The sequence below is a fragment of the Empidonax traillii genome, unplaced genomic scaffold, assembly GCF_003031625.1.
Source record: "Empidonax traillii isolate 1590-97213 ecotype Southwest subspecies unplaced genomic scaffold, ASM303162v1 scaffold35:size4298261, whole genome shotgun sequence".
NCBI classification, from domain to species: Eukaryota; Metazoa; Chordata; class Aves; order Passeriformes; family Tyrannidae; genus Empidonax; species Empidonax traillii.
In genome coordinates this window covers 1,162,283-1,187,413 of record NW_020955228.1, presented here as the reverse complement: position 1 = coordinate 1,187,413, position 25,131 = coordinate 1,162,283, and the positions used below count along the sequence as shown (strand labels likewise).

Below are 25,131 nucleotides of genomic sequence, written 5' to 3'. Positions count from 1 at the left end.
CAGCTCATAATTGGTCTCAAGTGTTACTATCTGAATGGGCTTAGTACACGAGGGATGTCATTTAATGTTAGATATTCTCCAGGGTAAAAGCAAGTTTTAAACCTGATCTCCATCCCAGGCTCCTATTCCCATTCATGTATTACAGTCTAACACTTCACAGGTTATGTCAATGAAACTGTTACTGAGGCCAAATAGGTCACAGGAATGATTTGAATTTTAAAGATGAATGCCTTATGCACACTTCATTTACTAACACCATTATCTACAAGTGTCATTACACAATGAAGTGTATAGCGTGAGGGCAGGCACCAGTGCCTGAGTATAGTGAAGTATAAGAACCTCCTAAAGTGGCTTTGATACCACACACACACACATACACACAATATGTTAAATTGCATACTAATGTGTCGAGGTCGCATTCAATATTTGTGTGTTAAGAGAAGCACATCTAAAGGTCAACTGCATAGTCATGTAAACATATCTCAGGTCATTCACCAGCAGGAGGTAATACATCATGGTTAAATCTAAAGACAGATTCAAAAAGGTTAAAAAAGTCCACATATGGACTATTTGGTGAGAAGGGGGTTCCCCTCTGTCTTTTAGGTGTTAAGGTTTCATGTCAATACCAATAAAAAAATTATAAAATAAAGACGTTAGGAGTTCATATTAGTTTGAATATTTAATCTAAGGGATGAAAATATACTCAGGAATGATAATATTTAACTTTTTAACTTTTCTCCGCTTTACAGTCAGTAACCAGAAAGCGAAGAATCCTATGTTCTTCCTACCTTCCAGTTTTGTGCCAGTTATATGTTGTAGAAAGTAAAATCACAGGACATTTGAAGACATAAATTACTTTGCAAAATGCACAGTTATGGTGATACAAGTTGGGCTTTTTGATTATAGCGATTTTGTAATTTGGTCAGGTATTGAGAAGCTAGGAGTAGAGGATAAGCTGTAACAAAAGTAAGATTTCCACAGCAGTGAAAGCGAAAAAATGAAACAAACCCAACCCACAACCTTCTAATTTTTGTAGATGAGAATTTCATGATCTTGACTTATTCAGATTAAGGCAGTCTTTTAATGAAAGCTATTCTTCTGTCTTGACTTGTGGTTTTCTGTATTTGAGACATTATGATGAATGAAGTTATGATTTCTAATTGACTTTCATTGAACACAGAAAGGTTATTGCAGACTGTCAAGACTCCAGCGTTCCCACAGTTCCCTGTATGAGATTTTATGCCTTGCCATATGGTAACCCAGCCCTTTTCATTGCCCTTAGACTTGGAGAGAGTGTACGCATCCATGTGATAACCAGTTGAGTAAATGCACTCCCCCAGTAATACTCTGTCATTTCCTATTGCATTTTGTAATTTCTTTTTTCAAATCTCTCAAATGCAAAGGAAAAGAACTGAGGATCAGTTTAAGGTAAAAAAAGTTAGATACTTTTAGTTTTAGTTTTTGAATGTTGGAACAGTGGTGGGAAACAAATGGATATATGGAAAAAGTGCATTCAGAACACAAAAAATACATTCTGTACAACCATATCTAATTACCTTATCAATACATTTTATAACTTTGATTCCATTAGAGAGTTTTGCAGAATGTATAGTAATAAATAGCATTTTATTCCTGAATAGGTTTCTGTTTTAAAGACCAATGCTATGACTTTCAGATATATTTGTAAAATAAAGAACTATAACAATAACCCATTTATACCCATCCTTCTTGATTGAGAGGTTGATATTCATTGCCCATCATGTGAAAAAAAATTTATTTAGAGTGATTTGGACTTAAGTTATTTTGCTCAATAGACAATACATATGTTTCTAATATAACAGAAATATAAGTCAATGTTTATTAAGAAAGTAGAAAAATAGAGTTGAAGTTGATGAGTTTAAGCCTTTCACTTACCAGAAATAGATTTTAACTGAGCATGAGATTGGACAGGAGTTCATCAAGCGCAGTCAAGTGTGTTCCTCAGGCTATATCAAACTGTAACATGTTTTCAGTGATTGTGTATGAAAATGATCTGAATGTATGTATGGTTTGAATAATCAAGGCAACAGTTTTCAATAATTTGTGAATAGAATGTGCGTATTTAGTACATCACTGACAAAATAGTTCCTTTCAACAGAAAGAATATACAAAGAATATGTAGTGAATCTAAAGGCCGTTGATAAGGGTAATGTTCTCACATAAGAGTCCTTCTAAATCCTGCTGTTGTTTTGCCATACTCATTACTTTGATTTCCACTTTCCACTTTTCCAGTTTATTTGCCTGACCAGTAGGTGAGTTTAAACAATTGTTTCCTTGACAAATGTGCGGTTGGATGCACTGTAGATCAGCTTCCGTACACTGACGTTTCCTGCTGACTCCACACTCAGTGTCTGTGCAGTACAGGTTGATGATATCTTTAACCTTTGCTGTTTTCAAATAACTTTGGTTGATAGTAGCTCTTCACTGATACTCTCTGATTAATCTGGCTTTTTGGACTTTCATTTAGCATCGAGACAAAATGTAAAAGCAGTTTCAAATTATCTTTTTCAAACTTTGTATGTCTGGGAGAGCAGATAACTAGTATTCTTTTAATTTTGGGGAGGAGTCCTTGGCTTCTTTCTTCTCTGGCATTATGGTTAAAATAAGTCTATAGTGACCACATCTTGAATAGTCAGCCCCTAGATGACTGAAAATGCCTTCCCCAGTTGTGGCACAAGTTCCTGCAATGGTCACCTTTTTTCACAGTGTAGTCAACTTCATGCCAGTTTTGAATTGCCAGTGAGTTTCTTCCCATTTATTTTTTCTCTCTAAAGAAATCATAGTATCATTTCAGAAGACAGCTCAGTTTAACCCAGTCCAAAGTGTACTCAAGAGTATTTTTTTCAGCAAAAGGGCTGTTAAAAGATGATTCCAGCCCCTTTGGCCACTCCTGATGTAATTTTCTGCCTCCTCAGTTATGCTAGTGTAGAGTATTTTGAGGATTTTGTAAGATCATGGGCATGATTTTAGTGAGGGGAAAAATGACACCGAAGAAACATTTCTGAGGATTTATGTTTTAAATTGAATTTGTCTGGTTTTCCAGATCACAGAATCACCCCAAAAATAACATACTGCTAGTATGTCTTGTAGCACCAAACTTTAAGCAAATAACTCTTAAATCTCTGAGACTTCATAACAAGACTGTTCATGAACTTCTTATTATCAGCTGCACAAATTAAATTAGCAGCATCTTTGACTGGGTTAAATCCTATACATCTCTGAGAAGCAAATTACACATACTAACTTGAAAACTCTTCTTTTGCATTGGTAAGATGCTGCAAATGGAAATATGCATATTGTTTTGTAAATCCATTGTCAAAAGTCCGATTTAGTAATCATCACAGCCATTGACAATGATGTGTGCATACTTGCTAAGTGAAACTAGGCAGTTCATATTGACTTTTTCTGTCAGGAATGGCATCAGGATTAGATTGTGTGAGTGTACTTGAATGAAATGCTTTGTGAAGAAGCTGATATCACTAAATAATTCAAAAGTTAAGAAAATGTTCCAATATGGCAATTTTAGAGATAATTATGAATTTGTTTGTATTCAGATTTTTACATACTTATCTTCCACCTAGACTGATAAATTATGCATCGCTCTTAGGAAAATAATATAAAACAAAAATCCCTCAATGTGCACATAGATTGTGTCTAGACAGTTTTATTGTGCTGTATTTGAAAATTTGGACATTTTAACCTAAAATTCAGCTCTTAGTTTGCTTCTATTTTATTTAAACCATTAAATAGAAAGGAAGAAATATTTCAGTGGAAAAATTAATGCTTTCCTAAAAACATTTAAATATTAATTAGCTTAAGGACAGAGACATTAAAATTAAAGGCAAGACAGAAAGGTTTATGATTTAAACTATTACCATAGATCCCAGGTATATATTTATTTGTTCTGAGCTCCGACTCTTTTGTGTGCTTCTTGTTTGTAAGTAAGAAATTAATCAGCTACCACCTTACAGTCAATGTAGGAAATTACATTTCTAATATTTGTAATGAAGAAACAAAATGTCTGTCATACTTTTAGGACAAATACCCTCAAATTTCTAAAGTTATAGTTTTGAAGAAATATTTGCTGATGGTGAGACAGCAAGGAGGGTCCCTTATGGGATAGGACAATACTTTTCATGCTATATCAATAATTGCTTCCTATTATTCAGATAATTTTAAAATATATGTAATTTAGGTTAAAAAGTGCTTTCAAATATTTATTTTCTTCTCATTTAAATGTAATCCTGAGGAAATGTAGTTGACCATAGCCTTGCTTTCTCAGAATGTTGTTCATCCTATGGAGATATTTTTGATGGGTGGCAAAGCCAATTCGCTTTTGCAATTAATTATACTTGTAATTTTGTGTTAGCAATAAATTTCAGGAAGAAATCTCTCCTTTGCCATGGAGTTACTTTAATAGGAATCAATACGCTTTTTAAATGCTTTTTTGACTCACCTTTTCTTGTGTCATTATACCTCCTTATCCTATTTTTTCTATCTATTCGCAGCATTTGAATTTTAGATACCTTGTAGCAGTTCTGTCTCAATTTTATGGCCCAAAATAAAAACACTCTGTATGAATTATAATTGCCGTGTTCAGTGATTCGATTTTTTTTTGTGTAATGAGATCCTACACTTCAAATAATTATAATATGTGTTAACTTCTTTCATTCTTTCATTTGATAGGTTTTAAAAAAATTCCAAACATGTAAGTAAATATTTTCTCCTTGTCTCTTTTACCTCCTCAGAATTTATAGAAAATTTCAGTACCTTTTAAATCCTCGTCAAGTTTATAGTCTTTCTGGAAATGGACCGATGCCAGGGTAAGTCTACAGTTAATATTATTACCAGGAACTCATTTAATAAAATGCTACATAATCAAATGAACAGACTGAAGTACATATAGCATGTTTGGAATGTATCAACACTGCAGATCTCTGAATGGATGCAGAAATGTATAGGTATTATTTGTTTACATCTACAAATAAAGCTACATCTCGGATATTTTACTGAAAACCATGCAGTACTCTGTAAAAACCGTGGGATAATTTTCATTTTATTTGCAGCTTTTTCTGCTATATCAGCAATCCAAGTTCCTGTGGGAGTTACTTCTATGTTATAAATATCAAGCAACCTCAAAGACTGACCTGCAGCACATCCAGTTGTTTTACACAGACACATATGTGCACGTACATAGGTGTCTGTAATATATATACATGGTGTGCATATATATATCTATTCTTGTACATGTCAGGTATGGATTATTGTTTCAAGTTACAGTGACTGCACACTCCTTATCAATTACAGAATCTTGGTAATGTAGTGGTTGGGAAATGACTGTCCAGGCTGTGTTGCGCTGTCGGGGACTGAAGTGTTCTCTGAACCAGCTGGCATTGCAGTCACTCGCTTAAAGTGGTTTCTCTATGAGTCTTCCTAATTTGCATTCATGTGAAGACAGGAGAATTACAGTGTATCAAATACCAACCTTTGCCACCTGATATTTCTCTTTTAAGTAGTGGCTGCTTTGGTAGAAGAAAAGAGATAGAGCAGCACTGAACATCTGCTCTGTGTATCATTTTGTATGTATTGGATGTTAGTTATGTCACTGGTATATGAAATTTTACATCAGTCAAGAGCCACAGAAGGATATTAGGAGATAAGTTCACTGACATTATATTGTTCAAGTAATTTTTTTATATATATTTTTATTTGTTTAGACTTTTTTTCTTTGAAGTGGGAAGAAAAGATAAATGTGAAAAAATACATATTTTGTGCCTTGCTAAGTTTTATTTCAGTTGTCACATACATATTACTGGAAAGAGTATGCTCTGACAGTTTCTGCCAGTACTTCTGGTTTTAAGGCCAAATGTACAAATATTCTTTCTTTAAACAGTGCTATATCAGCTTTCTATTTATTGTGTTAGACTTGAGATGTGTATAGCATTGATGAAAGTGAAAAGCATATTTGGCTCAATCCTTTTAGAAGTTAGGATATCTTGCACTACAGTGTGGCTAAGGTGCAAACTGCTGAATGCTGCAAAACCAGCTCAAGAAATGGAAACAATGACATGCATGATTTCTTTCATGCCTGCAGTTAACTTGTACCTGAATGTTAGTGCTGTTTTTATTAATCAAATTATAGGGTTTTCATACCAGTCTTAACACATATGGAAAATCTAAGTAGCCTGAGTCCAAAGAATTAGTAGACTAAAAGAATTAACTGAGACAAAACTAGTAACCAATATTGTTTTGCATCCAGTATGATAGAAATGCCATGCTAGAGACTGAGGTGATGATTTTTAAAACAAGTGAAATATTGTTTTTCCAGTTCAACTTTGTAGAACTTAAAAAAAAAAGAAAAAAATCTGGCTGCATTTCTGTCCATTAGAGACTTCATTTTCATGTATCTTTCCATGTGCATGAAAATGTATTTTAAGACAGAAGCACAAGAGGGCAGTGTTAAGTTCAAGCTGAAACCTTGCACTGAAGCAATTTAAACATTAGTCTTTTGAACCAGGATAGTGTTTTTTAGAAAATATTTTCAATTTCTCTTCCTATTAGGAATCGAAATAGTTTTAGTTCAGAGTCACTTTGAAGAAATTTCTAATTATTTTTAAACAGACATTCTTGTTTTGGTATATTTTTTATTCATTCCACAGAAATGAATAATGCTAAATTTCCAGTTTATCTCCTGCCATCATTTCTTGCCCCTGGCAATACTATGTAGGCTGCATGTAATTTGTCCCTTAAGTGAGAAGTTGAATATACTCTGGTATTTCACTTACCAGTACATGTTTCTTTTTCTGCGAGGGCTGTATTACCTCCTAAAACCTGCCCATCCATCCATCTGTCCACTCACTCATCCATCTCTGTAATGCTAGTTACACTGGATTGTCAGTCAAAATGTTACGTTTATTTAATGTTGTCATATGTGTCATTTAGATCAAAATGTAACAGATTTGGGTATTATACAGTAGAGAGAAAAGCAAAAGTTTATTCTTCATCCCAGTTATTTAGTAGAAAGGAATAAACACAACATATATTTATTTTAAAACCTTTATGATTTTGTAATACATTTTAATGGAACCTATTTGAGAATTTTTTTTTCTTTTGAATACCATTTTCAGACATGTTTATTCGACTTAGAGAATGTTTATAGTATATGGGCAGAATTTGCATTTTTTTGGTACAGCCAGGCTGTCTACTTTAACCCATAAGTTAATGTTTTTAATTTTTGATGGTATTTTTCTCATGGGCTGCTGTCATCAACCTAGAAGATAGCATTCACAAGTTTTCTAACTTGAGTTCCAAACATCTGTGGCTAACATGAGTTGATATTTCCAGTTCATTTCTGTCAAAAACCTAAGTATTTCCTTTTCGTAAAGCAGGGAGAAAGACAAGAGAACTAGGAGACAAATAAAATTGTAAATCTTAGGAGGGCTGTGAAACTGTTGAGATTTTTGGTTTTTTTTTCGAACAGTCAGCAGCTCAATTGCTGTGCCTGTCATTCTCTCTCTGCAGTGGGATAACCATGTTCTTTCATGGAAATGTGTTCAAATAAAGGGCTGCAAAACCCAAAACAACATCAGAAAAAAAAGCCCCAGAAAAAACCCAACCAAAAAACACAAAAAAGCCCCACCCAGACCAGTTATAGTGTGTTTTTTTAATAGATATACTGTTGTGTAGCATATCAACAGAAAAATATTTTCAATAAGTTGACAATTAATTTTAGTATCACTATCTGAATGTGCAGTTACTGAAGTGGATGTTGCCTACTTTCATAACAGATGGGACAGTACTTGGAGAAGTGCAGGAACAGCAGCTTGTAGCTTCTTTGTGTGCCTAAGCTAAGGTCTTTGGAGCCGTTTATGTCAAAACTCATGTACATGCTCTATATAAAAATATGTCTGTGATGCAAATAAACCAGTGACTCTGGCATTGTGTCCTTTCCGGCAATGGAGACTGACCTGCTGCAACACCTGAAAATCAAGGAGCTCTAAGCCAAAGGGCAACAGTACACTTTAAACATGTATATAATAATTAATGTTTTAGACATTCTTTAATTGGGAGTAGAGAAATACGAGTGAGCTGGAGAAACCCTATAAGCTCTGCAGCTGAACACGAGCATAAAAGATACTCCACAGTTGCAGACTGCCACAGTTAACATAGTGATGTGAAAATTGCTGGGCTGATGCATTGTGTAATTTGTGCCTAGCACCTGTGTTTTTAGCCATGAAAAGAGTTTCCCTGTTTGGTTGTTATATCTCTATAGGAGTCTTCTACTTCTGACAACAACTGTTACTGTGGATTTAATGATCTTGAAGAATCTGAAATTCAGTTATTGTTCACCTCACAGAGAAGTAAATAATAGTGGGATGAATAGCAGTCGAGCCGCAGACCTGCAGGACTCTGTAGGGAGGTCAGCGTTTCACAAAGGCTTTGTCCCTCTGAAAAGGCCCCTGTTCCCTAAAGTCTATTATTTAAAATGTCTAATTTATGTTATTTTTATACTCTATAATAGAAATTATGTCCACAAAAGTTGTATTTCTTTGTAACTTCCTTAAGCATTTAATTTGGAGAGCATGTATTTTTTAAATTCTATCTGCAATTTTACCTCAACAGGCTTTTTTAAATCTTAAATTCTTCCCATTTAAAAGATGCTAAAGACAGAAAGACTGAATCCCTACAACTTATGCTGTAATTTAGTTGGGAATCTGCAGCACCTGGGCTTTTATAACTTCACAAAGCATTAGGCCTATTTTGAAAATTACACTATTTTCCTTGATTATTTGAATTGATTGCTGGAGCATTTCTTTGCTGTTGGAAGTTTGGAATACCCTGAGTATTCTGGGAAGAGATATATACCAGGAATGTTTTCAGAAGATAATAACTGCACAGTTATTTTCTTCTGAAGAAAATCTTGAATCTGGTCCATATTTCCTTGGAAGAATTACATTTTTGCCAAAGAATGGCAAAGCCAGCACTGATGGTTTGGTTGTACTCTGGTGATAAAAATTACTGTTGTACACCAAAGATCAGTGGTACTTAGAACTCATCAAGTCTTCACGTATGAAACTTAAATTCTGAGTTTAAAGATATATTTTGAACAGCTGTTTAACAGTATTTTTGCTTCTGTGACATCTGTAGTGGTGACATCTGATACTTATCCTGAGATACAAATATCAGACAATTACTCTTTGCTTACAATGCTGAAAGTTAGAAATTATGCTTCCACTATGAGTGAAGAAGAATGGCTGAATGATTTCACACATTGATGTTGTTTTTCCATCTTGTGTGTCTGTGACCTGAAATTCTGCATAGTGCTTTGCTTCTGGGCATAAGAGAAAAGGTCATGTGCAGGTAATATAGGGAAAATATTGCAGTTTATGTTTTCAAATAGTTTTAATGTGAGTGGGGTGGGATTTCCTTAAACAGTTCTATAAGAATGTGTGTGCATCGTATCTGTGCATAAATCAATTAATTGCATGATTCAACAGCAAATTGTTACATTCCCTAGCACTGGTGTTTTATTCATAAATGGTTTTCCTGCATTGCTATGGATTTGGTAAGCTGATTATGAAAAACTGAATTAGAGTAATATAGGTATTTTAAACGTTTCCCTCTTTCAGGTGAAAATTACTGATTTATCAGCAGAAACTCAATAATTGCCTTTGTGTGCATCCTGGCACACATTAAAATAAGCCAGTATCAAACACTTTCAGTGTTTAAATTGTTTTTAGGAAAATAGGACTACATTTCTATTCTGGTCCTTTAATTAGTCTGACAGTGCACAAAACCTTCACAATTAATTCGAATTTTTTTTTTAGTTTCTCTTTAAGCCACTTTTACTAAGTTCTCAAACAGTTTGTTTTTGTTTTTTTTTTTCTTTTCAAACCGTGTCAAAAATGTCCTGTGGAGAAAAAGTAACAGATGCTGTTAAAACAATGATTGAGCACAACTTTCTTGGTAGGCAATACGTACTTTTTCCCTGAAGGTCTATAAGAAATATTTCAAATTCTTTCTTTACAACTATAATAGTTACTGAGTTTGAATGAAACTGTATAAAATGGAAAACCACGTTCCCTTTCCAACTATTAATGTAGGCTGCACATTCTAATTCAACGAATGAGATTTATTTACATATATAATTATATAACTATATTTAATCTTATAAAGTAATTTGATTTTATAAATATTTATATTTGCTATAGTGTATTTATATACACTGCATTTATATATGCAAACATACAATGTAAGGTATATTATGCTTTTTATGTATTTTGTGTGTTATATTTTTATATAATGTACATATTTTATATTTAAATTTATGAAAAGTTATGTGAACTTAATGCTGTACTTTGCTTGAAAAATTCACTATCTGTGAATATAAAATGCTCCAAGGGAAAAATGAATGAAGCTTATTGAGAATATTTTTGACAACATGGTTTTGCCAGATTCTTCAGCCCCGACTTTTTTTTTTGAAGTTATACCCTTCTGATGAAGATTAAATATACAGTCAAAATAAAAAGAATGTTTGATAACCATAGGGTGAAGAAGCTTTTTTTATAAAAAGAGACAGATGTTTAGGTTTATGTTCTGCCAATCTAGATCAATGTTAGCATCAACCCTGGACTTTTAGTGTTGTTCAGTTCGGTTGGTTGGTTGGTTGTTTTTTTCCCAGACTTTCTTTTTGACATCTTTTACATAGGTAGAAATGCCTAAATACTTATAGACATTAGTAGCCTGCCATCAGTTCTGGGCTATAATTCAATTTTAAATTAAGCTGAAATAAACTCAGTACTGGAAGCAATGTAATTAAACCTTATAACTTTGTACAAACCCAACACATTGGGGCCAAGTAGGAGTGCTGGTGATGGGAGGCATTTGTCTCTATGCCAGGTCTCTTGAAGTGTTGTAGATGCGCACTTGTGGGCCAAGGCATAACTCAGTGCCTACTCTTACAGCGGTAGGAGGCGACTTCAGCAGAGGGTCTTTCAGCACAGATGCTTATTAGAAGGTATGTTCCCCAAGTGAACCCAGTCAGATTTGGCACATGACATTTTGGATCAGAAGAGATCCTATAGCACTTCTCCTACAGATGTGTGAAGTGGAATGTAAGAGGTGAGAAGGGTAAAGCAGACTTTAATGCAGGGCCAGTTATCCTTCAGGCATTGTACTTGACACTTGAAACTGCCTAAGAGCTCTTCTGAGCAGAGAAAATGAGAGGGAGTGGGACATGTGTTGGGCTTAATTCTACATAGATTTGGTAACCTTGGAATTCCGGTCTAAAACTAATAGAACAAGAAGTTGTCCTGTCATCTTCTGGAGATTATGTAAATTTTTTGATCATTGTACTTTTTATTTCCTTCTCCCTTGCTCACTTTTTTACTCTGTAGTTTTCCATGTGTTCTTGATTTTATCAAGAGGCCTAAAAGAATTTTTGGAACTTCTTAGGGACAGGAACTCCATTCCCTGTGAAGCATTAAACTTTCATAAGAAAAAAGTATTAATTAAACACTTGTGAGCTATTGTGTATGTTTATTCACATTTAAGAATTTTTAACAATGTATTTGTTATTTATTTATTAGGAGATTGCAGACTGGAAATCAGATCTGGTCAGTAGAATATAGAAGATGCATTAAGATATCTGTCACAGTAATGAATAGAAAGTGTGTAAATATACACACACACGCACGGAATAATTCAACAAAATTACTGGAAGTTTTCTGTCTAGTCACAATTTATTTGTAAGGACAAATTTCAGCATGCATCAAAAGCTATCCTTAAAAGATGTTTTCAAATTTAAATTATTGCAATTTAGGATTGTTTTAATATATCCTCACTTTCCATCATTATGGAACATCGATATTGAAAGAAGGGGATAATGAGGTGGTGATACTCAGTGGATATGGAAGCAGAAAGAGCCAGGCAAATACTACCAAAGATACTTTACTTTTAAAATATGGTTTGTAGGATGATGAAATGGGTGTCTTAAATCTGACGCTTTCTCACTTTATTTCAAACAATGATGCAAAGTTGTTTATACCAACTGCAGAATGTTCAGTTTAATATGTAGTAGTATACTACCAGAAATACAATATTTTCATATACTTTTAAATCTAGAACTTCATAAGGAAACGTTATGGCTAATACATTTAGACAACTTAGAGTTTTCTGTCTTGAGAGACTACCTATCCATTTACAGCTAGGCGAACAGATAATATTTTCTGACAATACTTTCAAACAAGATTTGAACTGAGACAAAGCCTTGGATTAACTATCAGGTTCAAATGGTTTCTAGTATAAGTGTACCTTAATAACCCTTGAATTATCAATTTTTATTGAAATTTTTCAGATAATGCAATGTTGGATTTTATTTGTCTAAAAAAATGAATGCATGAGCAGAATTTATTATTATTTCAAGTGTTCACTTGCCATTTAATATTAAATGAAATGTTTTAAGCCGTAAGATGTTTGCATAATGTACAATGTATTTATCATAATTGGGTATCTTCATTTGCTTTTTCTAGGTTAAATTTTTTCCGAGATGTTGCTGAGTTCAGAGTACTAGCATGTGGAGGAGATGGAACAGTAGGCTGGATTTTGGACTGCATAGGTAATCTCTAGCATTTGCATAGTTTTGGTTGACCTGTGTCTTTCCTTTTAATGTTCTTCCTTAAATACCAATGTGTAGATACAGCTATTTCAAACAAGAGCTTGTTCATTTAAATTTCTGAAATGTATTGTTTTGGGACATGATTATTTTAAAGGATATTCAAATTGAGAAAGATATTCAAAATTTCTAGAAGTCCGGCGTTTGTAGTGCTCTGGGTTCCCTGAAAGCAAGAAATTTGAATTAATCTATTCTAATTTCATTTCAAAGTCTATTCTGCAATTGAATAAAATCTAAGGTGATTTAAGACAATTTACTATAGTTCAGTTGCTTTTTCACTTACCAAATTTTTGTCTATGTTCATTATCCTATAATGGAGATAACGTAGTAAGAGATGCTTCAGCTTTGGAGTTCTTTCAGTCAATTGTGTGCAAAGTCTTGTGGACAAATCATTAGGAAGGCCCAGAAGTCAAGGTATTACAGACTTAAACTTCTCAAAGCTTATTAAAGAGAATGTCTTTCACATAATTTATTTGGTGTTAGAGAGGCTGCAGAGAAAAAAATTGGGTGTGTGTGATGATGGAAATTAGGAAGGGGATGAAGAGAGCTCAAAAGAAGCAATTGAAAGTTTATCTACAGTGTGTAAAAAAGTGTGTGCTTTGGGGGGAGGACCAGTAAACCTTTTAAAAGTTCACTGAAAAGTAAAACTGATGCCATGAAAGAATGACAGCAAAGACATATTTCTAAACTTGACTGGAGAAAAAAAATCTTTTTTGCAAATGCAAGCTACTGATTATAACTCTCAAGTAGCATTCGGAGCCATAAATCAATATACATAAATATCAGGTGTATTACCTAAATTTGGAAGGAGTGAAGTTTTGCAGCTCTTAATTGTGTCATCGCCTTTTTCATGAGGTCTAAAATGTAATGGAGTTACTTTCTCTTTCAGTGACATTATTTAGAAAAAAATACTCCCTTCTGTAAATTTTTTGGGGGATCCAGGATTCATCTGTTTCATAGGTGCTGGAAATATGTTTTCAGTGCTGCCTTTTAGGGAGCAAAAGCACTTTGGCATATAAAGTTTAAGAAAGCACCTGCTTCTAGATCCTTTCTAGTCTGGTCTTCCTAGCTCTCCTGATATACAAAGAGTCTTAGCTGAAAGTAAAGAAGAAGGAGGGAAGAGAAGGAAGGGAGGTAAGAAGGAAGGAAGAATTCTCCTCAGTTTGAGATTTTTAAATATTTTTTTCAAATTTGTATTAAATACTTTATTTTCTTAAAGATTTTCAGTACAGTGATATTGTGAATGTTAAATCTTTTTAAAGTATTAATAAATATCAGGATGTCCCTGCTATATCTATTTTATAGATAAATTCCTGCTGATTATGATGATGATGATGAACGAAATAACTGTTTGATTAACTGAGTATAACTTTTAAACTAGACATGCTATTTGTTTGACAAATTTTATATCTGAAATATATACCTGGGAGATAGCTCCCCTAATTCCAGCATTTCAGAAAGAAATTTACACTTCTTGATGATGGTTTTTTCATTGGATCTTGAACAGAGATCCTTGGGCTTAAAATGCTACAAAAATATCCGTAAAGATTGAAAAGATGCTACAGATTTATGCATTTCAAAACATTGTTTATTAAGTACAAAATAGACTTGATCAGATAGATCAGTGCTCATTTTGAATAGCAAGTTTAATTCCTGATGGACAAACCCAACTAAGCCCTGGTGTTAGTTCCAAGGACTTCTTGGTAATGATGCTCATGGGTAGACACAAATCCAGGTGAATACATAGTTAAACACAGATTTGGTCACCCAAATTAAAAATTACAAGGTTCACCTCGTTATTCATGCCCTTAACTTTTACTCTTTTGCATTCATAGCTGGGAATGGCAGAGCTGAGTGCAAGAGAGAGCACACCATATTCAGTCTTGGAAAGCTCCTCAATATCATTGCTTATGAATGCTTATCAAGTCTATGGGTTACAAAAATCCTTCTGATAACAAGTAAATTAGGATTAAGGATTGAATATTGACTGGAGAAGGGGCTGCGTAATGGACTGGTTTGGTAAAATGCTCGTTGCTGATCAGGCAGCATAATTTCATATGCAAAAAGTGTCTTTCACTAAAATCCTAACACAGTTCCTTAGTTATGTTTTTCCTTCTTTATTCACAGAGAAAGCGAACTTGATTAAGCATCCTCCAGTTGCTATACTGCCTCTTGGGACTGGCAATGATTTAGCAAGGTGTCTGAGATGGGGAGGAGGTAAACACAAATTAAAATACAATGTATTATGGAGAAAAGGGAAAAAAATAACTTTTCCATCCAAATCTACATTTGGATTTCTTTTTTATTAACCATTATCACCTTTCCTCATTTTGGAATTAGCTGTTTTTAAATGTTGTATAGATATATAAAATATTAAAGGTTTTATAATGGTGTAATCACTCTTCATACCTTGTTTGTAGCTTCTGTTGACATCAAAAAGGCTCCAAGGTGTAATGAGAGTAGTTTATAGATGTTTGGTTGGCTTTTTACTATCTGTATTGCAGTTATTTATTTGATCAATACCTTATAAAGGGTAGTTTTAAATGGATTATAATTGGGACTGTTCTGAAAGGGTTACTGAAGACAGCTAATAATGGGGTTGTAGTCTTTTTTTAATATTTAAAAATATTAAATGAAAAATGTGTCTCAGCCTAGGACTAGTTCCTTTGGTCCACACCCTTTCTGTTCTACAGAGGATTCCAGACAAAAAGTGCTATAGTGCTATTTAGCAGGAAATTAGAAGGCAAAGAATGCTGAAAGAAGAATATATATACAGTCAAACCTTTAATACCCTTTGCATCCTTTCCTGGATGTATGGAGCTTTACTCTCAGCTCCTCCAATAACTTCTTTCCATTCGGAATTTACATTACAGGATAACTTGAAGGAGACACAAGGAAGAAAGACTTAGGCAAGACTCAACCTGTGGTGAAAGCATGTCATTTTATGGGCTCATAGCCAGGTCTATTTCAGGTCTTGGTTGTTTCAGTCAAGATATTTTGTATTTGGAACTTTGCTGTTTATTTGAAAGTTCTCAGCCTTTGCAGATATCTTAGTACTTCTATCTCCAAATTTCTTTTCTAAATGTCTGCCTTGTTACCAGAGAATCTTTTGCAAATTTTCAGTAGTTTTCATGCTATAGAACTACTCTGTTAACCAAAATGTTCTATTAAGTCAGTTGAGGACCTCCTTTATTTTCTCTGTCATGACTTGATTGTTTACATTCTCATAGTCTTGGGGGGAAAGAAAAGGAAAACAAACAAGCCAAAACTCAACCAAATCAGCCTTACTTCACTTTCTCAATAGTTCATAGACCATTCACAGAATAATCAGGTTCCCTAGTTCAATCTCCTGTTTTAAGCAGGGGCAGCTATGAGAGCATTTGATTACATTAGTCGGGAGCTGTTCCTCCATTCACTTTTATTTATGTTCTAAATGATTCCATTTGGACTAAAGTAGAAAAAGACAGTGTTAAAATATTCTGGCTTTCATCATTCTTTGCCCAGTTGCTTTTTGGTAAACAATACCATAATACAGATCTTCTGGAACTTCCATAGATGGGAGAGAAGTCAGGGCTTCCAGTATCTAAATTGCTGGTGAGTGATCTCAAGAATACAGACAGAGGGAATTGTGCATGCTGCTGTTATGCAGTGGTTAGCAGTAACTAGCAAAAGCGTACTATACCACCATAAAGAAATGTATCAGCAGTGGGTTTTGAGTGAGGAGGCTTTCAATGGCTTTGCCTGCTAGAGCTGTTAATGATCCAGGATGTACATGCTGCTTGAATATGAAAATTTTTCTTATTATTTGAAGAAGGAATGAATCCACTGATCTTAGTTATCTATTACAAAGTCATTTGATCTGAATAGTATATAGAACTGATAGTCACTTAGTAAAATCCCATATGCTTGTTGTGTGTACTCAGGTGTGTGCAAACAAGTTTTCTACTCAGTTTAGTATACAATGTAGTGAACTACTACTACTAGTGAATTCCACAGGAGTGCTTCCCGGCAAGTCAGAGTAAGATTTCTTTACAGAGCAGGATGAAGCTCATTAAAAAGTTGTTGAAGTATGGAAAATGTTATTTTTGCTGATAAGTCGTTAGTTATGGATTTGAAATTTTGGATTTGTTATGCTAGACCACACTGAAACAATCCATAAAAAATAGTAGATAGCTTTTAACCTTTAAGTCTCTTGTCAGGCTTTCATCAGACAAACCTTAGCCTTGTTTTTGTACTCCTTTTAGTGGAAAATGCTGGAAGATTGTCAATACTTCAAGCACAATCCTGCTTTTCAAGTCTTATATGCATAGTTTTCATTTTTCTAGTCATAGAATCATAGAATAGTTTGGGTTGGAAGGGATCTTATTTATCTACTCCAACCACCGCCCCCCCCGCAATGAGCAAGGACATCTTCAGTTAAATCAGGTTGCTTAGAGACCTGTCCAACCAGTTATCTAGAAAGAGAAAGAAAATATAATGTAACTATTATTCTTGATTAAATACCTGGTTTTATGTTTTGCTAGGTTATGAAGGTGAGAATTTGATGAAGATATTAAAAGACATTGAGAACAGCTCAGAGATTTTACTGGACAGGTGGAAATTCGAAGTAATGCCCAATGATAAAGATGAGAAAGGAGACCCAGTGCCTTACAACATCATCAATAACTACTTTTCTATTGGTGTGGTAAGACTTACGCTTATCCTTAACTGATTTTCTTTTTCTGTTTTGAATAAATATTTGCATCACTTGTCTTCAAATGAAGAATTGTTGGCTACAGATCATTTATAATGTTGTTTTGCTAGTGAAATGAATACATAGATGACTGACAGCAATTTGCATAAATTTACTTCCTCACATTCAAACCAGTACTATTTTTCAGGACTGTCTACCTTCCCATTTATATAGAAGATATTTGTATTGTTCTTAATGGTTTATGAGCAGCCATAGCTCTAAATTTATATTGTCATATTGAAGGTCCTGTAAAAATATAAAGGAAAAACTAATCACTTAATAAGAACTCTAAGCAACCTTTTCCATTAATATTTACATAGTCCAAACTGTTTAAAAGAACAGTTGCTTTGATTATTCCTTCGGGGCAGTTTTAAATAATAAAATAAAGTAATAATAAAAAAAAAGCCTCAAAAAAACCCGCCCCACATGTGTCTTCTTAGTTCTGTTGTATAGAGATATTCACAGCTTGAATGAATTAGGAGGAAAAGGGGTTTAAGCACCTCTTCATGTCTGAGGAACTGCATCTCTGGTTTATGCTTCTTTATGGTTTTCTGTTATATGTACTATCTACATTTCTTAATGTTAGCATGAATTTCTTTATTCATATTTGACTTTTAATTTGTTGTTAATTTCAGATACTATTCTGAAGAACCATTACTTCATATCTCATTTGGGTTTTTCCTAGATGATTCTTCTTGCCTACATGCAGAAATTTACACTCAATTGGATTACACTGTCTTAATTTTTACTGTTTCTCCAAGGCACTGTGAAAACTATTGGTGACCTACAACATATTGCACACTGCCTCATAGATTCCTGCCAAATAATAAGCACAGTCTCTAATCCAACATGGATAGAACCTGCTGTATGAATTTTGTAACAGTATGGCAGAAATTGTATTTAATAATAAACAATCTAAATTTATGCTTAGAAAGGCCAGGAGAGTAAAACTGAATAATGCTGTGCTTGACATGGGGCTCTTAGTGCTTTAGGACCATAATTCAGGTGGGAAGGGATTGCAGAAAGTCATTAGTTCTAAGCAGGGTGAGCTATGAGAGCAGATTACATTGCTCAGGGCATTATCCATTTAGGTCTTAAGAACCTCCAAGGAAGGAGATGGCACAACATCTCTTAGCAACCTGTTGGGGTGCTTGACTATTCTTATGATGAAGATTATTTTTCCCCATATCCTGTCTGAATCTCTCATTTCAGCATAAATTATCTGTCTCCCTTCCTCCTATTACATGCCACTGTGAAGAGTCTGGCTTTTTCATTTTGATAGCCTCCTCATAGGTACATGCAGGTTATTAGATCTGCCTGAAGCTGGCTCTTCTAACCTCTGATCCACCTCATCCAGTCACTCTATTTTCTTTAATGTTTTTCCAGCAATCAAGACCATAAAGTCCCAACTTGAATACAAGAATGCTGGGATAGGCAGTGTTCAAAACCTTGCTGAATTGAGCGTGACATCCACTGCTCTCCCATCATCTACCAATCCAGTTGTTTTTAACATAGGCAGAAATCAGAATTAAATTTACCTGTTGGAAGGAAAATGATATGCTAAGTTGAAAAGGAATGTGGAGACAGCAGCATATGTATGTGAAAAGTTTGATTGGTATGTTCAGGCTGAACAAGACAATTTTTTCTGTAGCAGTCTCAAAGCTCTGATACGTGCATAAGTACTGCATTATGTCTAAGTACAGGGAAAAAACTAAGATGTAGTAGGTGAATGACTATGTGTAATGTTCAACCTGACGAAAGCACAAAGCACAGAAGTACCATAAAAAGTGTAAGCCAAGCTGTGTGTCAGTTTCAAAGCAGGAGCTAGAAAACTTCTAAGAGCAATGTAGAATAAGATAAAGATTTTTCAAGTGCTCACATCCATCATTCTGTCAGGATGGCAAGATACCAGGAGAGAAGTTCCATCTGCTTCCTAATAATACTGGATTCACTGAAGCAAGCTAAATATCCAAGAAAAAAACCTACATTAAATCATATTTGCTTTAAAAAACAAAAGCATCACCTCCAAGAAAACCTAACCAATCCAAAAAACCTCTGCAAGAATATAGTAGGTTCATCTGAAAATGGAAGTTTGTCTTGGAAAGCCACAGATTTGGCGAGCTGGAAAACAAAACTGGTAATATTAGAGGACAAATAAGCAAGCATGATAGAGACAGGAAACATTAGGCCACCTGTCAGATCGTGGAAAGTTCAGTTACTTTGGAAGAGATCACATTGTTCAGGGCATTTGTTTTGGAGAAAATAAAAAAATTATTTTCCCCGTAAGCTACATGATCAGCTTTAATAGTGATGCATTCATGGACTAGTTTGATATTATCCCAGTGATCATCAAAGACGGAGTTCAGTAATGTGAGTCTTGTGTTATCACAGACTGTATTCTTGGGTTTTCCATTTCTGCAGTTGCTTCAGTAGTGGAATTTCAGTTTTGTCACTTCATTTGGCCAACTTGCTGTTGTTATAAACTATCAGAGAGAGTGTGTGTGTAGACAGAGTATGTTATTGCATATAGTATTTGTCATGGTTAGCCTTTTACCTATGGATAAAGCAGTATAGCTCTCACTGCTTTATTCAAGAACTTGCCATTAGTGGTGGCTCAACATGTATATGTGGACAGTTGCTTTGGATAAGCTTGTGTGGTGTAATACCCTTGCACATCTTTATTTTATCCTAGCTTTTTTCCACATCTGTATCTCAGGCCTGTAAAATGAACAAACAAACAAACAAATAAACAAAGCAAACACTTCCCAACTCATTTATAAGGCATACTATCTTAGAATAGAGAAATATTTTCATAAAATTCAGTAATAACTCTTCAGCTCAGTGCTTGAAATTGACCCCTCAAAAAACAAAGAAGCCAAAAAACCCCCCCAAAAAACAAAATAATTATCAAAACCAAAATAATTATCAAACCAAATTCCCATGACTGTATGCCATTGTTACTCAAAAAATAAGAGGAAAAAAGTGGATATAGATACCCCCAAAACAAACTCTTATTTTTGAAAAGAATTGCTTACAAGGCTACTCTCAGATCTTGCCAGAATTGAACCATTTTCTTCTGTATACAAGGATACCAAAGCATAAATGCGCATTGGGCTGATTTGGCTCCCCAGGGAAGTAGTCACAGCACCAAGCCTGACAGGATTCAAGAAGCACCTGTACAATACTCTTGGGAACATGGTGTCACTCTTGGAGATGGTCCTGTGCAGGGATAGGTGTTGGACTTGATGATCTTGTGGGTCCCTTCCAACTCAGCACATTCTGTGACTCTGTGATTCTCTGATATATTTGGAGCACATGTCCTTTGAGGAGCGGCTGTTTAGCCTGGAGAAAAGGAGGCTCAGGAGTGACCTTATCACCCTCTACAACTACCTGCAAGGAGGTTGTAGCCAGGTGGGGGATGGACTCTTCTCCCAGGCAATCAGTGACAGGACAAGAGGACATGGCTTCAAGATGAGCAAGGGGAGGTTTAGGTTGGGCATTAGGAAGAAGTTCACAGAAAGGGTGATCAGACATTGAAGTGGGCTGTCCAGGGAGGTGGTGGAGTCGTTGCCCCTGGAGGTATTTAAGGAAAGACGTGGCACTTAGTGCCATGATCTATTTAATATGGTGGTGTTTGGTCATAGGTTGGACTCAATGATCTCAGAGGTCTTTTCCAACCAAATGGGTTCTGTGATAAAATTGATGACCATATACTATCTGAAATTTACAATATATCCAATGAAGTTCACGATATATTCCGTGAAATTCACAATAAGCGAAGAACATGGTGAAATAATCATTTGCTGATTGAGACCTGAGCAGCAGCCATGGAAGATGAGTGACAGCAGGCAGTGAGGCAAACTCTCACTTAAGTACAAAAACCAGGAAGACATTGTAATGTTCTTTATTGCCTTGAGAAGGACTTCCATTTGCACTGTTAGCAAACCCCATACTGGCATGGTCAAAAATTTTGTATGCTGCTAGGATGTGTAGAAACAGTTCTTTTAAGCTTAGGGATAAGTAGCTTAGTTGTTAAGCAATTTTAGTTAGATAATAATCACTTAAAATGAAGTGACTGTCAAGGCTGTTCATCTCTTATTGGGAAGTTATTAAAGGATATTCAGTATGTAGGGGAGGTATAATGCTTATTTTTAGTGCTTCTCAAATGATTGTCTCAAAGTGAGACAAAGTGGGTATTTTGATAACTCAGAGAATGCCTCATTAAATGTTCCATTGTAATTAAACATTAGAAACCTTGACTTTCACTAAATGCCTGGTTGAAAAGAGGGGAAGGGGGAAGAAGCCATCTTATATACTTAGGGATAGGAAAAATGTGTGAAAGAGCAAAATATCTATGCTTTCTGTGCTTTCTCTTCAAAGTGAAAATTCAAGAGAAATGACACAGTGTTCCTCTCTACCAGCACCACCTTCTAATAATTGAGAGGGGCAGGAGAACCACAGGAGTCCTAGGAACAAGTCACAGACAAGCAGGATGCATGATGGAGTCAGAGTTGTGTAGGCAAAATCGCAGTGAAAGTTTAGAGTTTGAATTAATTTGTTAAAAGTTAGGAAATACTATGAGTAGACTAAAGTCTAGTCACTCATACTCTTTCTTAAAAATCCCTTTTAATAACTTCCTTCTACTTGGATTATTCAATAAAAGGACCTGGAAAATTGCTCAGAAAGTCCTAATTTTCTAAGTGTGGGCATATTTGCAGTATTGTAACTGCCACACATTAATGGAAGAACTAAAAAAAAAAAAAAAAACACACAACTAAAAACCCCAGATAAATCAGGTAAAAACTATAATGAAGTTCTTTAAAAAATATCTCATTATATTTTGATATCTCATAATTAACAATTTTTATTCCTAAAGAGAGGTGAGTTCTTCAGAGACTCTTCCTTGAGTAGTGCAAATAGCTGTAGGCCAAGCCAAAGGCACAGTTGTAGTCATCTGAGAACCAAGCATCATTCTGCTGCAGCCAACTTAGCCAGACCCTAATTTTTTTTTCACTTATTACACAAACAGCTTAAAAATATTAAATAAAAAAACAATCATTGTCCTCAGATAATGGCTTATCTAAAAAAAAAGGGTAAAATTTTTTAGACCAAATAATTCATCTATTTCCCATTGACTTCCTTTATAGTTACTAATAACACTTTGCATTGCTTTCCATTTTGTGGGTAATAATGCTGAAAGAAAATATGAATAGATCTTAAGACGAGAGTCCTAAAGTAGGTTTCCCAGAAGCAAGCATAATTTTGAATTTACTGTTCTGCCACTGAATTAGCTTAAGAGTTTAGCCTTTATGGAGCCAAAATTAGGTCGACATGAATCAGTACTGAAGATATTTAACCATAAACATTTTCTTTCTTTTTTTTTTTTAATTGTTTTACCTTTTAAATACATTATAAATTTGTCTGATGTTAATAGGAGATAAACTGTTAACAACACTGTTTAACTATCATTTGAATTTTTTGTAACTGCATGGGGTATTACAGAGCATATGCTGCTAAGCCTCTTGCAGTTCTGTAATTAGAGTGTTGGAGCATCATAAACTGAACTTGCAAACATCTGCATTGTCTTTTAGTACAAGTCCATATGGAAAGAAATATTACTGTGATAGATTTTAAGGCAATTTATACGAGGTAGTGGCACAGTGCAACCTTCTCTATGCTAAAACAGCAGATACCATTCTAAAATAAAAGTAGGCCTTACTGGTGTCAGGGCAGTATTCAAGGTGTAAGAGAAAACCAAGAGCCATAGTTCTGAGTGGTGTTTACAGATGGCAGCTCTAAAGGTTATACTAGAGATCATTGTATATCCTTATGTTTAACTAGTAATGTTCTGTATGAATGACTGATTACATAACTCTCTGATTTTTATCTCTATTTTCTTCCTCTTGGACCAGATTCCATGAAAATTTTAAACTAGCTTTTATTTTTGACCACATGTAGCTGTTATGTATGTATGTTATGTATGTAGCTGTTATGTAAAGAACATACATAGTCTCTCTGTTCACACAGAGGTGAATTGCCTACTGTTCTGTCCAGGAGGACTGCAAGGTTTGCTGTCTCTTAGGAAAGGAGCAGCCCTAGATGCTTACATTCTTTGTAGATCCAGAATTGCTTCTCCCTTGTCTAGACTGATCACCTGAATACATGCTTTAGGGTAAGCCTACTTGGGATGTTTGCTATTGCTCCTCTTTCACCTACATATGCTGAAGAGTTGTTGTCAGCAGAGTCAAACTCCCTAGGAAGCTTAAAGCTGTAGCTGATTTCATTCAGACTATCTCATTTGCATGAGGTATTTAAGATATGGAAAACATCTTATCTGTCTACTTACTGAGACAGGATTTAAATAAGAATCTTCCAGCCTCCCTTCAGCTGAAAATTTGAATACGTGGTGCAAACACATACACAAGAACATATTGGAGGGAAAAAAAAGGAGTGGAATGCTCTAGGACAGTAATTAAGACAGTAACCTGGAAGGGAACAGGGATATCCAGATTCCTGTTCCATCTGTTGTTTTTGTCCATTTGATTAACTTGTACATGGCAATTCAGAAACTTACATCACTAAGAATGACTTCTTTTCAAATATCAGTAGGTAGAGAATTTTAATGTAAAAACTGAACTTATGGAAGGAGAACATCTCAGTCTTTCATTCAGTCTTTACAACATGTGAAAATTTATTTCGTAGCAATATGGTGATATTCTCACTTGGATGATCTACAATAAAAATATTTTTTGTGAATGTTTTTAGAATAACACAGTAAAGGTATCTGAATGTGCCTGGAAATGTTCTGTAAGTTCTTCAAGAAACAAGTCACTACTATATGCTGGTTTAATAAAAAAACCCAAGCAATTATTTAAGTAGAGGGGAAACTTCGTTAATACTAAGAAGTAGTACTACCATCAGGATGTGTTCTCTGAAGAATTATTTTCACAAAGTAGCAAAGGTCTAAGACAAAGACAAGTGTACTTTTGTGACACTTAATATGTTACTATCCAAATGCACCATCAAATAGATATTTGCATGGTCATGACTTAATATACTTCAGTCTTAACCAGTCACTAAGAGCCTCTTATTCCACCAGTAAAGAAAAATATGAGTTCTTAATTCTCTTAATCATGAATTGGAACTTGTTAGTGGTCTGCTTCCCCATACTCTGTCATCAACCTCCACTTCCATTAAATCACCTTAATTTTATTTTTTTTCAAGACTGGAAAAAAAAGGAAAAATCTTACATAGAAGCCATATTTTTGGCTTTTCTTGGGAAAGAACATTTCATTAGCATTAATAGAACTTTGACTTTCAGAATTTTTAGTCTCAAATACCGGAGTCTTAAGTAGGGTTGTTCCTCTAACTGACTATGTAGTCCCATAATCTTTTGTTTTCTATGTAATTTTGTTATTTATGCTATTTTAGGGTATATTTATTACTACAAGAAAAAGGAGTTTATTATGGTATATAATATTTAAAACTAGGAACAAATTTTAGTTTTATAGTGGGCCCATATTTTGGAATTTCAAAACCTCATAGCATTTTAGTGTTCATGGCAGTTAAAAGGAATTTTTTCCCCCCCTCTAGGAAAATGTCATAAGAACATTTGCTGATTCAGTGCAGAGTTTAAGCACGTGAACATTTTAACACTTATTCAATGTGACATTTAAGTCTGTGTTTA

At 34.6% G+C, this 25,131-nt stretch overlaps 1 protein-coding gene across 6 annotated transcripts in view; it reads left to right on the top strand.

The window, feature by feature from the left end:
* DGKB (diacylglycerol kinase beta) overlaps nt 1-25,131 on the top strand; it is a 383,794-nt gene that overhangs the window by 172,862 nt on the left and 185,801 nt on the right. For all 6 annotated transcript variants that reach the window (XM_027877896.1, XM_027877901.1, XM_027877899.1 and 3 more), the window contains 4 exons: nt 4,788-4,862; nt 12,570-12,655; nt 14,840-14,929; nt 17,236-17,396. In XM_027877896.1, coding sequence (XP_027733697.1) covers nt 4,788-4,862; nt 12,570-12,655; nt 14,840-14,929; nt 17,236-17,396 — 412 coding nt within the window. The remainder of the gene's footprint in view (nt 1-4,787; nt 4,863-12,569; nt 12,656-14,839; nt 14,930-17,235; nt 17,397-25,131) is intronic.